At 37.7% G+C, this 16,593-nt stretch overlaps 1 protein-coding gene across 7 annotated transcripts in view; it reads right to left on the bottom strand.

Moving 5' to 3' along the window:
• Window positions 1-731: 731 nt before the first annotated feature.
• The window catches only part of PRPF4B (pre-mRNA processing factor 4B), a 42,346-nt gene continuing 26,484 nt past the window's right edge, over window positions 732-16,593 (bottom strand). Inside the window, exons 8-18 of one of the 7 annotated variants that reach the window (XR_006414153.1) lie at window positions 15,544-15,634; window positions 11,601-11,748; window positions 10,179-10,316; window positions 8,871-9,024; window positions 7,627-7,741; window positions 6,999-7,150; window positions 5,850-5,936; window positions 3,210-4,582; window positions 2,608-2,694; window positions 1,784-1,829; window positions 732-904 (exon numbers count right to left, since the gene is read on the bottom strand). Coding sequence is in view for 1 of the 7 variants with exons in the window: in XM_044424516.1 (XP_044280451.1) it covers window positions 4,379-4,582; window positions 5,850-5,936; window positions 6,999-7,150; window positions 7,627-7,741; window positions 8,871-9,024; window positions 10,179-10,316; window positions 11,601-11,748; window positions 15,544-15,634 (1,089 nt within the window). In the remaining 6 variants the exon portion in view is untranslated. Of the gene's footprint in view, window positions 4,583-5,849; window positions 5,937-6,998; window positions 7,151-7,626; window positions 7,742-8,870; window positions 9,025-10,178; window positions 10,317-11,600; window positions 11,749-15,543; window positions 15,635-16,593 lie in introns of all 7 variants that reach the window. The other 6 variants (XR_006414152.1, XR_006414154.1, XR_006414151.1 and 3 more) reach the window with 6 other exon arrangements.

Below are 16,593 nucleotides of genomic sequence, written 5' to 3'. Positions count from 1 at the left end.
GTTTCTCCAATCTCCTCCCCTCCTGACTCACCCCTTTTTCTTCCTCTCTTTGGATGATTTTCTGACTTCCAAGAGGTGGCCAATATAGTTGGGCTGGCTGCGTGGGGACATAGGCAGATCTCCAACTTCCAGAACACTGCCACCAACCATAGATTTTCTGAACTTTGCTATGCTCCTTAGGATGCTTACCCAACGACCCTAGGAGTACTCTCTTGGCATCTTTAAAGATCAATGCTTTTATAAAAGGCAGTTACATTATAGAAAATCTTAATATAAAAAGGAAAAAAGTGAAAGCAACTCCAGGTAATCATGATTACATACATTATCATCAAGATGAAGCTTGAGCTTATCCTTGTTTGATTAGAAAATAACAGGTGCTCTTATCTAAAACTAGACACATTCTAGACTGCATGGTATTTTTAGACCAGGTAAATTTGTGAGGCTGCCCATTAATTTGGCATTGGAGCTGGAGATGAAAATTTCAGCTTGCTGCAACAACCCCCTCCAGTGGGAGAGTGCAATTGTTTTCTCATAGGGAGAAATCCAGTTGTAGAGAAGTGGTAAATGATGCACTGGTCTCTCTTTGAATTACCCTATTAAATCAATAGGTAGCTCACTCACTGAGCACCCCACATTGCTGAAAATATATCATAGGAATGTATTATTATGCTGGTGTCTTAGAATTCAGTGGAATTCAGCAGAAAAGAATGAGTTACAGAATAGACTAAAAATAACTAGTAAAAACTGGTATTTATTATCTTTAAGCAAGCTACTGCTTCACATTTTGATGCACAAGTTTACATTACAGCGTATCAATCTTGTACTGTATTTTCTCAGACCGATCTGCCTCTTGAGTACCCATCAAGCCACGCAAAAGTTTCTCAGAGGTTTTCTGCCACTTACCCTATATAGGAAGGGAAAGACATCATTAGCAAAGATAGTTATCAGTATCAGATTTATCCAAAGCTCAGCTAGTTTTGTTGTCATGTCAACCTACACTGCAGCACAAAACACCTAGGAAAACAAACTTAAAATGCATTTCCCCACCTGATAAATCACTAAAAAAAGCAGTATTTTTAATTCTCATTTGATTTATCTGTGCTTAATCATTATCCCCAGTGCCTGGGTGTTTTGTTAAGCTTTGCTTGGTTTTCATTTGGAAAAAGTGTTTAAAGTCTGAACAAGATTGTCAAGAAAAGAAGAGTGTAGTGTAGTCATCTCTCACACTACAGTCTGAATTTAAACTGGATTACACCAAACTAGCTTAGACAGGTCTGTAAATCCAGTACCTTTGCTGGGTCATCAGATATGCAACCATACAGATATTTTGTTGCACTGAAAAGGTATCAACAACTTTGCCTGCTTAACAGTTGACACCCATAAAACAGAATTATTTTGTAGTTAAAGGCATACAAACTGCATGCTCAAAGAAAAACAGATGTCAGCCTATTCTATCTGTTTACAAAATTTTGAGTACAGAAGTGATCCTATTGGTATATTTCAACCATCAAATTTAGTTGGCTCTTACCTAAGGGATAAAGCATGATAATGAAACATTTAAAACATATTCAACCATGTCCTGCTTCAAATTTATCACAACAAAATTACATCACCCAGGAATGAAACAGACGCATTTTACAAAGAAACAACACAACAACACTATGCTAAGAACTGCCAGTAGGGCAGAAGTGTTAAAATGAAGCCTGCATCTGTGTGCTGTGAACAGAAAAAAAACTAGACATAACTAAATGAACGTTTTTTATATCTTTTATAGAACAGAAACCTTTGTTCAAGTCTTCTGGTTGCCATCGTCTTCATTTGAACAGCACCTATAACACAAAGAATAAGTAAACAAGCAACTTTGTTTTTTCTTGAGACTAGTTTAAAAATTCTGTAGCCATAAAATTGGCTGTAAATGCTACTGGAGTTGACATGACCAACTCTTTTCATTATTTAAACAGGGACATGAAACAAGGGTGGAGGCAATAGCATTTTATGACATCTGTGTCAAGACTGCCACTAGATATGCAAGATAGGCTGGAGGTGTTGCCAATGTAGTGCGCCACATTACTTTAACTATCAAGTAATCTACTTCTTCATTTCAGTGAGTGAAAGCTGCATTCTGTCTCCTGTACGAACAAGAAACATTTTCAATAAGTTGACAGAGAAATACATTTACTACTTTTAAAGTAAAATTAAACTGGAGAAGAAACAGGGTAGAGATTCAAATTAAACAGGTAACAACACCTGCTACCTTCATAGCTCAGTATATTACCATGGTAGGGAGCTACTCACAGGGAGAACCCCACTGGCAATAACTATGACTGAGGCACTAAATGTGCACACCGGATGTAATTATGTGCCTACATGGATTTTTAGAAATTCTTTTTATAAGGTTTAGGGTATTACAAAATATATTGATACTGGATGTTTTCATATACCTATGGAGTATATATGAAATATATACAAATATTTTGTTACGTGACTGTTTTTAATGCAAGAATTGGATTAGCAAACATCGACTCGGTTGGGCATCCTCAAGATGAACAACAAACTATTGTTTAAGTTGTTGCTAAATGTTTATCTACACATGCTGTCAGAAATAACCTTGTTAAGAAGGTGAAGTTGGTGTCTCAGCAAACCAGACCCCCTGGCGTAGGCGTTGAGTGGCCTGTGACTTGCTTTTCTTTGTCTCTTTCAGCACCATCAAAAAGGAAAAGTAAGAAAAACAGCACAAACATTAGTTAAAACCTGCATCCAAGCCAATAACCTAAAGGAATAAATGTCATTACAATGAAAGCAGATAATATTTGTAGGATGCTCAGGGTTTGGGGTAGTATTTATACTGAATTGTTGATAAGTAAGAGTCTAATAACTTTCAAGGGAATCACATCTTTTAGTTATTGTTTTAATTAATGTACTATCAAAAATGAAAGATTTCTTCTTATGGATTACCTGAATCAGCAACACTGGAGACAAAAATCTTTTAAAAATGGCTACCAATGCCTTGTTCACAAAAGACTTTATTATCTAATGATGCATACTGAAAACATACAGAAATCTGCATGGTCCACTTTACATGCAGCAGAACAATCTTCACTTTACATAAGTGAATGTCAACTGTTTTATGCAAGAGACAACACTTTAAAGTCACATTTCTTAAAGAAAGCTTCATTTACAAAAGAAATAAAAGGTAAAGAAGCAATTACCGCTTTTAAAAAGCAGCTGCTTTGTTCAAGAGTGGAAGGTTTATGCCTGTATTGAAAGACAACATGATCACAAATAATGAAAACAATGAACAAATGAAAAACACCTTTAGCATAAAGCATTACAATTTCAAATGACATACAAATAGCTAAAAATTTCATTATGGTGTTTTCTGTCTGGCCATGAGGAGATAAGGACTTTTGGAATCAGAGCTCAACATTTGTTGTTAGTAAATGAAAACATGTCTAAGTACTGGTTCTATGCCATAGTGAACTGTATATAACAAAAGGTATAAATTTTATATAGCAAGTTGATTTTTTAAAAAATGAAAGTAATAAACAGTACACTGAAGGCGCTCTTCTCCATCAAGTGCACACTCCCCAATTTTTTTCTTTGAATGTGATGATCAAACAGAAGTTGGAATTATGCCACAGTTGTAATGCCAGAAAACAAAGACAAGATCATTTATAAAACATGCAGGGAATTCTGCTACAAAGCTATTGACCCTTCATTTTTCAGTTGTTCCAGTACAATTAACATCTTAAACACCAGTGATGTTGATGGTTTAGCTTACCTTCAGTGTACTGAAAGTTGTACGCAACCTGCTTTAAAAGAGGAGACCATCCCTGCGGGCAGGCTCAAGAAGGAACAGACCCCCTTCGGCACTGACTACACCAAGGGCATGCTGCTGTGGCCTGCACGCACACACCTAGGAAAATGTAATATAAACAGCATTTATGCTGGCCGTTTCTCAGAGACAAAAATGAAGCCAAATCAGCTAAAAACCAAAATCAACCACCCAGTTTTACTGATATTTTATAACAGATCATCTGTGTATGTGTGTGTGCATGCATGTGTGTGTGCGTGTGTGAGAGAGAAAGAGAGAGGGTGTGTATATATGGGAACTGCAACATATACATTAGCACTGTAATTTTGTGCAGTCTTGGCAATTAAAACAGTTCTACAGTGAAAAAAATCTTTATGTAAGAGACAAACAGATTTACTCTAACATTTCTAAAAGAAATATCCACCTTCGTATTAATTCAAATATATCATCCTCAACTTTGCAGGGAAATTATTTATATGTTATATGTACATTTATAAATTGCTGTGAAACATCATCAGTCTTTGTATATTAAGTATTCAAACCCTTTGAACATCTTCAATGGATTTAAATTTTTTCCTGGATGAAGGCATGCTGCAGAGCCTGGTTGATACTAATCCGTTTAGCAGGGTCTAACATAAGGATCTGGTCCAACAAGTCCTTCAGCTGGTGAACCTTTTTGCGTTGATCTTCAGGAAGGCGTTGGCACCCAATTAAATCTGCTAGGAGGTCTTTTGTTGGATTAATGGTGCTCATGACTGTTACCTTTTCCTACAAAGATAAGGGCATTTGCCATCAAAGAAAATAGCAGCAAAGCAACTAAGAACACAGATACTCTAATAGTAATACATCATAAAAAACCTGACTAGAAATGTCATTTAGCTACTCAGTGTACTTTGTCTCATGAAAATAGGGAACTTATTTCACATTATGAGAACTGCTAAAGGCTGAACCATGCTCCAGTGCTTATGTTCTCAGGGTACTAAGTGGGTAAGAGCAAAAGTTGGCTACTGTTACTAGGTAACTGCCTATGCCCGCACCCAAGCCGAGTTGGCCAACTCCTCTTCAGTATGTAGAAACTGATTATAGATGTCCTGTGAAAAGCTTTACCCTGGATCCTTTCACAATACCACACTGCTATTTTGTACAGTCACTAACAAGGTGGGAGGGAAAACTATAGCCTTTGGCTAGGCCTGTTGTTGTGCAGCCCGGAAAAAGGTGGGTGTCTAGTCACACCTCCACTTAGCTGAGGTGCCCCTCCCTTGTACTGATCCTCACCTTCCTAAATGATCACTATCTTTTAAGTGCCACTCTCTCCAAATCCATGTTACAGAAACAATTCCAACACTTAGCCTCCCTAACTAGCTATATAACACACTATGTTTAGAACTGTCTTTGTCTCCCACCTTACAGTGGACCGTTTAGGTTAGAAATGAGATTATGACTTATCTGGGAGACTGCTTTAAACAAGCGAATGCATCTGTCCACAATGCATGTGCAGAAATCACTTCTAGACTAAGAATGAAAACATCCAAACCTTCATAGCAAATCCACAATTAGTACAGTTTGCATTCTCCATGAAGCTAATTAATTTCTTACCGCACAGAAATTAGTAGGCAACTTGGGACTCTTCAGATGTTTTGCTTACAATCCCCATCAGCCTTAGGAAGTACAACCAGTGATGGATGATAGGAGCTGGCAGCCAAAACTTCTGGAGAGCCACGCAGGCACAGAGCTTCATATATTTGATACACAGAAACCACATAAAAGAACAAGTTGCTAACCCCTGCTCTGGAAATTTCCTGTATTTGTGTCCTCAAGACTAATACATTTGCACTGAGGAGAAGTGTGCCATAACTAGTTAGCATGATATGTGTTGATTACTAAATTAATTACTAAAAGTTATAGAAGTTTAATTGAGGAAATAAAAGGAAATATAATAATATATTAAACCATTTTAATGTAAAGGGTTTGAAAAAAAAAGGTATAGGACATTTCCGAACAGAATATCAACATACTTAGTTTAGTTCATACTTACCCTTTCTGTTACTTTATCTACCTCTATGTACATGAAGTTCAGATTTTGATCAAAGTGCTGATCTTTGAACACTCCTTTTCTGATCATCTGGAAACAAGGACAGCAAATAAATATCTTTAAGTTTCACATCCTGTTGTAAATCTTGAAAACAATACTCCCAATAGATAACTTATTTCAATGATGTACCTGAATTGCAACTTAGGATGGCATATTAAGAGTTCAGTGCATTAAACCTGCAATGGATAAAGAAGCGCCATAGCCCCCTACACACTTTTAACTCCAGAACATGAAAACAAGCCTAGATCAAAAAGCCTCACATTAATTCCAAAAAACACTTGGGGTCATTATATTTAGCTCTTCAGTTCACTGCAAAGATGGAAAAAACTAAAATAAAAATGAGCTGTTTCATATACTTGCTTCAAAGACCTGTGCCCTTCTGTTCATGGAAGGAACCGAGATGCAGCGGAAGGCTGATGCTAGAGGAAAGGGAGCAGTGAAATTCACTTATCCTCCCCTCCTCCTGGAGCCCCAGGCCCATCTCTCTCACTGTTCTCAGAAGGCATGGGGTGGGGCTGCAGTCAAAGAGAAAGCAGGTGAAAATTACTGTTCAACCTTCCTCTAACATCAGTGGAATTCTGCAGACAAGAAGTCTGGACCCAAACCATACGCCTTGGCTACTGGAAAGTGCCACTAGAAAAAAAGGCCCAAGCAGTAAACTGACTCCTTTTCCAACATATTATTTCCAGCTTGCCAAACTACAGAGCCAGAAATAAACATCAGGCTCTCATTCCCCCCCACCACCCCTTTCTGTCTGGCTTTGGCATGCCAATTTTGGCTAGCTAAATCTACATTACTCCCAAATAAAGTACTGTTTTAAACAGGAGATCATTAACCAGGACTTCAAAGCATAGTGAAACCATAGTTGAAGATCATGATTAGTAAACCAACATTAAGCCACAATTCCCAGTTTGGAATGCAAGGGGAATTTTAGCTTAAGTTAACTAGAATCAGTGTGCTAAAGCATACGAAGGGAGAAAAGGGTAAACAGAAATGTTACTGTCTGAGCTTGGCTACCGATTCCTACAAGATCAGGGAAATATTGTATAACTTTGTTCATGTTTCTACGAATTTTTATTTCTTATTTCTTACCTTGTTTGGCATCTTTCCTTTAAGGTCCATAGCAAGTTTCAACATATGATTATTGGTTTTCCCAGGAAACAATATTTTTCCTGTGTAAAGTTCATATAATGTACAGCCTACAGACCACATATCTATACCGTAGTCATAGATTTTGCCTATAACTGAAGGAAAAGAGTTTTAGGATTAAAACCATTAATCATACAAAAACATTAGGCTGAAATTATGGTGACTCATTTTCCTAAAGCCCAAAAGAGAGAATAACAGATCGTATCTAATACATTTTGCCCATATTGCTCAGCCCACAAAAGGTGGGTATACCACTGAACTGCATAGCCTTTCCTCATATCCACGTTCTGTTCTTGTCATCAAAATCTGTTAAGAAAATTAGGAATTTGCTGATGACCCACACCTGTCTTACTTTTTTTCACATCTGCTGTGTCAAGGAGTAGAAAAAGAGTTAATGAAAAGACAAGTAAAGCAGAAACATTATGGCACTGCCATATACTAAATGATATTTCAGACAGCCACCTCCAATTTTCTATTCAACAAGGTTTCTGTTCAAAAGCCTACAAGTCAAATTAATATTAACTGCAGAATCTGAATGTAAGCAAGAACATCAGAGGGTAGATTAACTTACTAATTTCAGGTGCACGATAAAATCGACTGACAAGATACGGTGTGATGTCATTATCAGCAACATGTGAAGCTGATCCAAAGTCACAAAGTTTTAAAATGGTTTTAGATTCATTCACCTAAAAATGAAAAAGACGAAAAAGAATTGTATTTAACCTGCTGGACAAAGGTAGTAAGCAAGTGGCATTATGATTCTTATTACTAGCCCTTAAAAAGTTTGACATATCATATCACGCCATATAGGCATGCTGGACTAGATGAACCCCTTCTCATGAACTCGGCAGGTCCCTGCATATTTTTACAACTCTAAGTAGAGAGGCAGCTTCTGAAATCATCATATTGGTAAACAGCAGTAATATTATTTTCTATTTTGGAAGTGTCTATTCTGTAATAATACTTCTGCAGAGAAAGCCTGAAATTTGCTCACCCAGTTACTATCATGAATAGGAAACATGAATTAAGCTAAAGTAAAATTAATTTGTATTTTCCCTAGTCCTCTCTCATACACAATAGTGGAGTTTGCACTTGGATTCAGAGCAGCATCAGAGATTCTTCTACCCAGTATATGATCTGCTTTTTATGGGTGTTATGAATAAGCCTCCTTTATGCTGGTAAATAATTATTTTTTCCCCCAGAGAAGGACCCTATAGTATACCAGCACTCAAACTGCGCAGAGAAAAGTAATATTAAGGGAGAGGAAAAATGCAAAAATATGTGCACCTGGGCGGGGGGTGGGGCAGCAATATCTCACCTTTTCCATTTCCTTACATGTTAGGTATTGCACATCACTCCTTCTGACAGCTAAATTTACAAGGACACTAACAAGGTAGGACTTCCCACATTGCATAGCTGTTAAGTGCAGATTTGTCAGTGACCAACCCCACCTCCTAATGAAGACACTGACATAGTTTTCTGGGGCAAAATAAATACTATAACCTTCCTTATTTGCAAGAATTGCCAGAACTGTCAGGGGTGCAAGATAAAGAAATTCTTCACTGTTGGTTTTTCTATGAAATATGAATTTATCACATGGGACATACATCATGTAGGCCACAAGCTGAAATGCAGATTTGTGGTAATACAAATGAGTAAATGTGTTCAGGCATGTACTGGTAAGAAAACTATTCCAGATTAAGTGACACAATTCTGAATAAATTTTAAATTTCCAGATGCATTGAAGCTTAATCTAAATTTGCAATACTGTGTATTTCCACAAACTCTGCAGCATTATAATGAAATACTACTTACCAAAATATTGTCTGGTTTGATATCAGCATGCAAGATATTGCATCTTTTAAGAAGTTTCAGAGCCAGAAATAGCTGCTGACTATAGGATCGCACAGCCTTTATGTGAAGACCAACGTCTTTTCCATACTTCTTTAGTACCTCACGTAAATTCATACTAAATTGAAAAGAATGAAAAGAATAATAAGTGATAGCAAAGGAAATAATCCTATCTTTAAAATGCAGTAGCTTAGATTCAGAGAATGGAAATGCACTTCTGCTTGTACAACACAAATCTGACAAGTACCTCAGAAAGCCCAGTGTGCAGCAGCTTCCCCCTATGCCCAATCTTTCTGCAGTTTATTGACTCACAGGAACAACCTCCTAGGATAACATAGGGGATGTGGTGGAAAGAAGCCAGGAAAATCCCTTCACACAAGTGAAATTCTGCTAGATTTTCTTTGGATTATGTACAATACACAGCATTTCAAATACTAATACATGCGGCATTAGTTTTATAGAAGCCCACAGGATAACATTTAAATGTGACTGAATGGAAAGAACGAGGATTTCAATAAGATTTACTGCCCACATTTCAGACCTCAAATCACTGGTAACTGACCACTCAAAAGATAAGCTGTGCTTTGTTCATTGTCTAGATTTGTAAAGCAGCTGAGCAACAGACAGGCAATTATGGAATCTTATTGCATTAAGCTATTTCTTAGCCACTGCTTCTGTTCCAGAATGCTAACTGCAATCTGATACCAGCAACACCAGCCAGTGATTAATTCAGCCAGTCTGCCACCCAAATCTGCAGACCTAATGGTTACATGTGCTCTAATCCTTCTACTTTTCTGTTCTGCCATTTTATTTACTTTTCCCTTTTGCTAGATTGTATAACACCTAGCCTGATAAGGAGTTCTGGAATACTCCAAAGATTACACAATCTTCTGTGGAATGTTGGTTGGTCTTAACGAAAGTACTGCCCAATTGTGAATTTTGGAATTTTCTGCTCTCAGGGACAAGTACAGTTATCTTTCTCCCACCATACCCACCTTTCTAATTCTCTGCTTCTTTTGTGTCATAATCAACTCAGTATTTCATTTATAACCACTACTGGGCCAAATACAACACTATCACCATAGCAAATGTGTCTATAGGATAAAATGTATTTAAACACGAATGTGAATTTAAGGGTAAATGCAGAAGGCTCAAGGGGCATTAAACTTTTGCTTAGGACTCCACTCATTCTGGAAGAAAACAGCTTCTGAAATATTCAAAGAATGTGTAACTTAGGAAGAAAAAATATTAAAATATATTTTAACATCTCACCTAAGTGGTTCAAATACTAGACAGAGATGTTGCTTATGATAAAAATGCCGGAACAATCGCAGACAATGAAATTTGTCATCAGGATCTGCATCATTGAGCTTTTTCAAGAATTCCAGTTCTTTTAAACCAGTTTTTTGCCTGAAAAGAGATAAATTTATTATAATAAACAGCACACAAGTATCATTTAAATGGCAGTCATTTAAACCTTTAGCAACTGTTGCTGTGATCATGATGCATTAGCACAGTGTGAACTTACAGTTGCCACTCCCACAGGACACAAAATGTTCTGCAAACTATGTAGAGTAAGGGCTAACATACAATGATGAGAGTAGGGAAGAGCTGAACAAAAAACTGTCTATTCCTATTATGTATGAGCAACTCCTGATTTATAACAGTGGCTTTATACACAAGATTGAAACCTATGGTTATGTAGGATAAGACAGGATGATCGAGTGGTCATCTGTGCATTCACACATACGGTTGTTGCGCCAGTGCAGTACCTTTTTTGGGAAGATTTCTCTAGCTCAACCTAGAACTTTCTTCGGGAGCCCCGTTCCCTACCCATTATATAAATAGTTGGCTCCTGCGATTTTCTCAGTTCGCTTTTGACTGCCATTTGCGAATGCATCAAGATCTCTAGCATTCTTCTGTCTTCGATTTCTTCACCTCAAGATCTTCAACCTTGTCCTCACAAATGTTATTAACCTCTTCTCACAAATCCCCTCACAAATATATGTATACCCTTCTATCATCCATCTTCACCCATATGTGTGATGCACAAAGACCACAACAAAGAATTAGAGATTACTAAACCGCCTGTTAGGGACATTTGGAAGAAAGAAATGCTAATGATTAGTTATATAATACCTAGAGATAGAACACTGTGTGGAGCTCAAAGCTCAAGCTCTGGCTGATGGCTCAGAAAATTAAATTAGAACAGAAAGTGAAGCATATCAGAGTTTGGCTTGGTTTCTGTCTTTTTGGGGCTTGCTCGCCCCATTCCCCTTTCCATTTCAAGACAGAGAGCATCAAAAAGACTCCCTTTCAGGAAATGCACAAATGCACATGCACAGGTGCGCACATGCACACACACAAAAGATGAAAACATATTCTACTTTGTTTTACAGAAACTGAAACTATTATGATTAATTCAATAGGATAATAACTTAAACGTTCAGAAGTATTCCAGGTCTCAAAAAAGTTGAAGCATTTTTTTTTCTTTCTCAGACTAGCAGTAAATACTATTAGCTACAGGAAGCAACAGTGATGCTAAAACTACTGAATGATGTTCAAATTATATTTAAGCATGGGATTTTTGTGCAAGTCTTCAAATGCTGCTTGTAGTGATTCTGTGATGATAGTAGAAACTTTCCCCAAACAGCTTATTATAATATATGACATTTTATAAACCTTCTTACTTACATAAGCTCATTGTTCCTAATGATTTTGACAGCCACTTCCTGATTTGCTCTTGCCATATCTCTGGCTCTCACCACATTACTGAAGACTCCTTGGCCAGTGTAGCCATATACGTTATACCGCTTATCTAGAACTTCGCCTATGTTAACACCTAAAAGAGAAGATGCATTGCTATTAAGTAAATTTTGAGTCTGTACACTTGTACATGTTAAACAGCATGGGGGATAAAACTGAGCCCTGGAAAACCCTATAGGATTACTATTAAGACAGAGTAATAATCTCCCAGCATGACCTTCTGAATTTGGCTGTGCAAATTTTAGGAATAGAACCATTGCAATGCAGTGCCTTCAACTCGCAACACAGAAAACCTATTCAGAAGGATACCGTAGTGGATGCTATCAAAAGCCACTAAGGGTCCAAGAGAATCAAGAGGGTTGCACACCTCGTCCCTCTCCTGGTATAGGGCAACCAAGGCAGTTTTTGTTCCAGAACCAAGCCTAAAGCCTACCTGAAATGGGTCACAATAATCAGTTTCATTCAAAAATTCTTGGAGTTGACCAGCAACCACCTGCTCAAGCAACTTACCCAGAAAGGAAATTCTGACTACTGGCCTATAGATGTTAGCTTTATCCAGATTCAAGTTAGACTTTTAAAGAAGTGGTCTAATTACCATCTCCTTGAAAAAGGTTGGTACCACTCTCTCTCCCAAAGAAGTGTTTATGACTAGACTTGACCAAGCACCTTGTCCTTAGGCTCCAACTAAAATTCATCAAATGAAACTGGCCCACTGCATTTGTCATGTCTGATTTGTGATGGTTATGATTGCCTTTATCTTCAAAGTGCTGTACAACTTCATCACCTGCTACCAAGGGTCCCCCTCTTTCTCTCCCAGGTTCAGACTGCAGCAGGCCATGGATCACTTGGAAAAGCTCCACTAGGCAACACTGAGAAAATGCAATGATGGTGGGGGAAGAAAAACTCCCTTCTTTGGTAGCTTCACCATATATTGACATTATTTAGTATACTGCACCTAATTATTTCTTTTAATCTTGTTTGATGGTATTTTGCAATATCTGAACACAATACTCCACCATGACTTAGGTCTTTGTAATATTAAGGCTGTTCTGGACTTATTATGTGATATAAAATTCTGTAATATTATTTGCCACAAGCAAGTTGTTATTTAACTCAACTGGAATATTTTCTAGAGTAAAAAAAAAAACCATGGAAATGCTAACAATTTGATCATGAAAGTCCTACCAAACCAAGACAAAGTTAAATTATTCTATATTTTAGTATCGCTTTTAATATTCAATACTGTACATAGCTAATTTCTTTCAGTTCCATAAGAGTGCTGATAAAAAAGATTTACTTGACCATTTAAAATTTTATGAATTGACTAATTTTCCTCTACTTACTTGCTGAATGTGTATTCCTAACAATTATCTTCAATTTATTTAGTTTACAAGCAGGTGTTTTTATTTATTTCATTTTTGTTATATTCACCTATTACTTGTAATAAAAGAGCTAATAATTCCTTAGGATCTTGTGGGGGTAGCATTGCACCATCAATATATAAATCAATTATTAGGTCTTTGTCTTCAACTTTTATCTCTTTAATATACTGATTCTCCTTAATGTTCTCAGCTAAAGGCCATGTACTTGTGGCAAACACGAGAGGCATTCAATGTATTCTCGGTATGAAGAAAAAGGAATAATAAAAGAAAAAAGGAAGAAAAAGGAATAATAAATTGAAATAATTTTTATTTTTCAATGTAATCCCCCATAACTTCAATGCACTTATTACATCTAGAAATTAACTTTTCAATTCCCTGTAAAAAATACCCTTCCTCCTTGTCTAAAAAATGTGCGTTAATTGCCACCTTGAGCTCTTCATCATTGGAAAATCACTTTCCACGAAGATCTTTTTTTAAATTTGGGAATAGGTAGTAGTCATTGGGGGCCAGGTTCGGGTTATAGGGTGGGTGGTTTATTTCTTCAAAACCACAGTCTCGCACAGCAGCCTTCAAAACACACCGTGTGAACAGGCATGTTGTCATGAAAAACAACACACCTGTGGTCAGTTTTCCCCACCTTTTTTCTTTAATTGCTTCTCTTAAATTACGCTGTGGCTGTGTAAGAAGTTGCGTTTATGGTTTCACCTTTTTTCGTGCACTCGATGAATAAAATTCCCTTTGAGTCCAAAACACTGTGGCCATGATTTTTCCGGCCAATGGAGTGACTTTGAATTTCTCTGGAGGGTCAGCACCTTTTTTATGCCACTGCATGGACTCCTGCTTACTTTCAGGGTCATAATGATGAGCCCGAGTTTCATCTCCAGTAACAATCTGGTCGAAAATACTCAATGGATCTTCACCACAGAGCTCTAAAAAGTCCCTACAGCACTCGACTCGCACTTGTTTCTGAGGCACCATGAGCATTCGTTGCACCCATCTTGCACAGACCTTGGAAAGGTTAAGATGGTCATGAAAAATAGTAAATATGGTACCAATGGATAGGTTTGTCATCTCTGCTAACATTTTGATTTTTATTTGGGCATCTTCCAATACAAGTTTCTCAATTTTTTTCACATTTTCTTTTGGAGTGGCAGTAACCAGCCCGCCTGAGCGAGGGTCGTCTTCAATGCTTTCTCTGCCCCTTTTAAATTCACTTGACCACTTTTGAACAGTAGATAATGAAGGTGCAGAGTCCTGGTAAATGGCCACCATCTCTTCATGAATGATTTTTTGACTTTTCCTTGTTTTGTAAGGAACTTAATCACAGCGTGGTGCTCGATTTTCTTCAACATTGTCACATCAGTCCTTATGGTCATCTTTCACTGAGGATTACTAGGGAACTAATGATCACACTTATTTGAAATTTTGCATGTATACTCTCAGATAGTGTCATTAGCTAATGAAATAATTAAATTACTCACATCAATAGCAAATCAACCCACTACCGAGAATACATTGAAGCAGGCAACCTTGTTGGGTTCCTGCTTGAAGCCAAGTATGTCTGATAGTTTACTATTAATTACTATTTTTATTGTTGGTTCTTCATGTGAGGTCCAGGATATGGGCAGCAGGCAACTCAGATTGGGATGCCAGGACCAGGGCACAGGTGCAAGGTGGAATCCTGCAGCAGGTTCAGAGGACCAGAAGCAAAACCCATGTTTGTTTAACTGTCCAGAGTCAAAGCCAGGGAGATGACAGATTCAAGGAAACACATCCAAGATAATATAATCAAAGGCACAGTCCAAAGGTCAAGTTCCAGAATTCATTCATGAGCAAGGCAAGGTCAGGGAGGATGGGGTCAGACTGAAGACAAGGGTGGAAGCAGGAACATACTGGAGTGAGGCAGACAGGCAGAAAGAAATCAGTATTCAGGTGAGGTGATACACACAGCCAGAGCACAAGGTAGTCACAAGGACAGCTTGTGTTGCTGCGGCAAAGAGCAGCAGTGCAGGGAGCCCTTTTATGTTGGTCTCCAGCGCCTCCAACTGCATTGCATCATTGCTCTTCAATTGTCCATGCAGCGTACTTTTCTGTCAAACTTTAAAGATAAAATTCGTTTAATTTAGCAGACAACCATCAGGTTTGAACATGGCAGAGAGCAACACGGCTAATTTAAAGCACAATGAACTCCAATACCCCCACATTCAAGGGATGTAGGGGTACTGGAGCACTGCAAACCTGGCATGCATGGGTCAGGTGAGGGTTAAATAATTGTCACATAACCCTAAAAAAGACCAGGGGCTTTTAAAGACCCCATTACCCCATACTTGCCAGGTTGAGATGATATAACATTGCTCAAGCAGGTATTGTATATTCAAAATGGTAGCCACATGCACCTTGCGACCTCACCATGGGTTAAATAAACTATGATGTGCTGTTGTGGCATGTGAACAGCCCTTCAACACTGCAAACATAGCAATTGTACTTACGATAATACCCTTCTGCATCTGTCCAGTTGTCCCTGAGATTGGGGTTTTCTTTGAAGTCTTTTCCAATGCCAGCAGCCCTGAGGCGTGCACTCTAAAAGAAAGAAAACCTAGATATTGGACTGTGCAGAAATGGATAGAGTGCCTTTATCTCGTAAGGAAAAAGAAGATACAGTTTACTACCAAACATGGGACTTTTTCTATCAATGGCTACAGAATCAGAACTCTAATATGGGCTAAAATACATAGCATTTGTAGAGAAATAAGACTTTGTACACAGTATGTTTGAAGTCCTCAGAATAATTATTTGTTTAGTGAGTAGAAAACAATAAAACTTTAGAATCTGGTAAAAGAAAGAAAACCTGTTTAACCTTTTTCTTCAGGTTCCACACACCTGAGTAACTGAATAGTATTTGCCAAGATAACAAGCACTCTACAAGCAAGTCAATCTATTTTAAACATACAAGAAAATAGTGAAGCAAATCTATATCACCAGTGCTTTTTATTGATCTGCACATCTGATTATGTTTATAAATGTGGTCATGTATAATGGAAAAAGTAATATATTGGTGTGTTTGCATATCACAGTAACCCTTCCTAGCAATAAGACACAGTGTACTTGATACATGAATGACCCCACATGAGTTGTCTGCTTCACTCCTGCCCACTAAGCCTTTCCACAAGTGTTCCAGGGATCTTAGGACTGACTTGCTATTATAGTATGGAATGGAGATGGGAAGAATAGTTATTTTCTATCAAAACTCCAGTTCTATTTGAAGGAGTGTTTTTTAAAGTGGGACTCCCTGGGGTTTCTTCAAAGGGACATATGCAGGTGTGAAAGCATACATCCCTGTCAACAAAAAACAGGATAACTCCTTTTAGAAGTAGCTGGAGTTTGCTTCTTCTCAAGTACCTAAAGTCTCAGGAACAACTGCAAAAGTGAGCTCACTCTTCTAACAGTCTAGTACAAAGCAAACAAACAATAGTTGTTAGTGTCAGTTTCTACAAGCAAAGTTTACTTGTCCCATTGGAGTCCCTTGACAGCTGGAGCCT

Source organism: Varanus komodoensis, unplaced genomic scaffold (genome assembly GCF_004798865.1).
Source record: "Varanus komodoensis strain SLA01 unplaced genomic scaffold, ASM479886v1 scaffold14_3, whole genome shotgun sequence".
In the NCBI taxonomy this organism is placed as follows: domain Eukaryota; kingdom Metazoa; phylum Chordata; class Lepidosauria; order Squamata; family Varanidae; genus Varanus; species Varanus komodoensis.
Note: the sequence above shows the minus strand (reverse complement) of the source record. Positions and strands in the feature narration are given on the sequence as shown.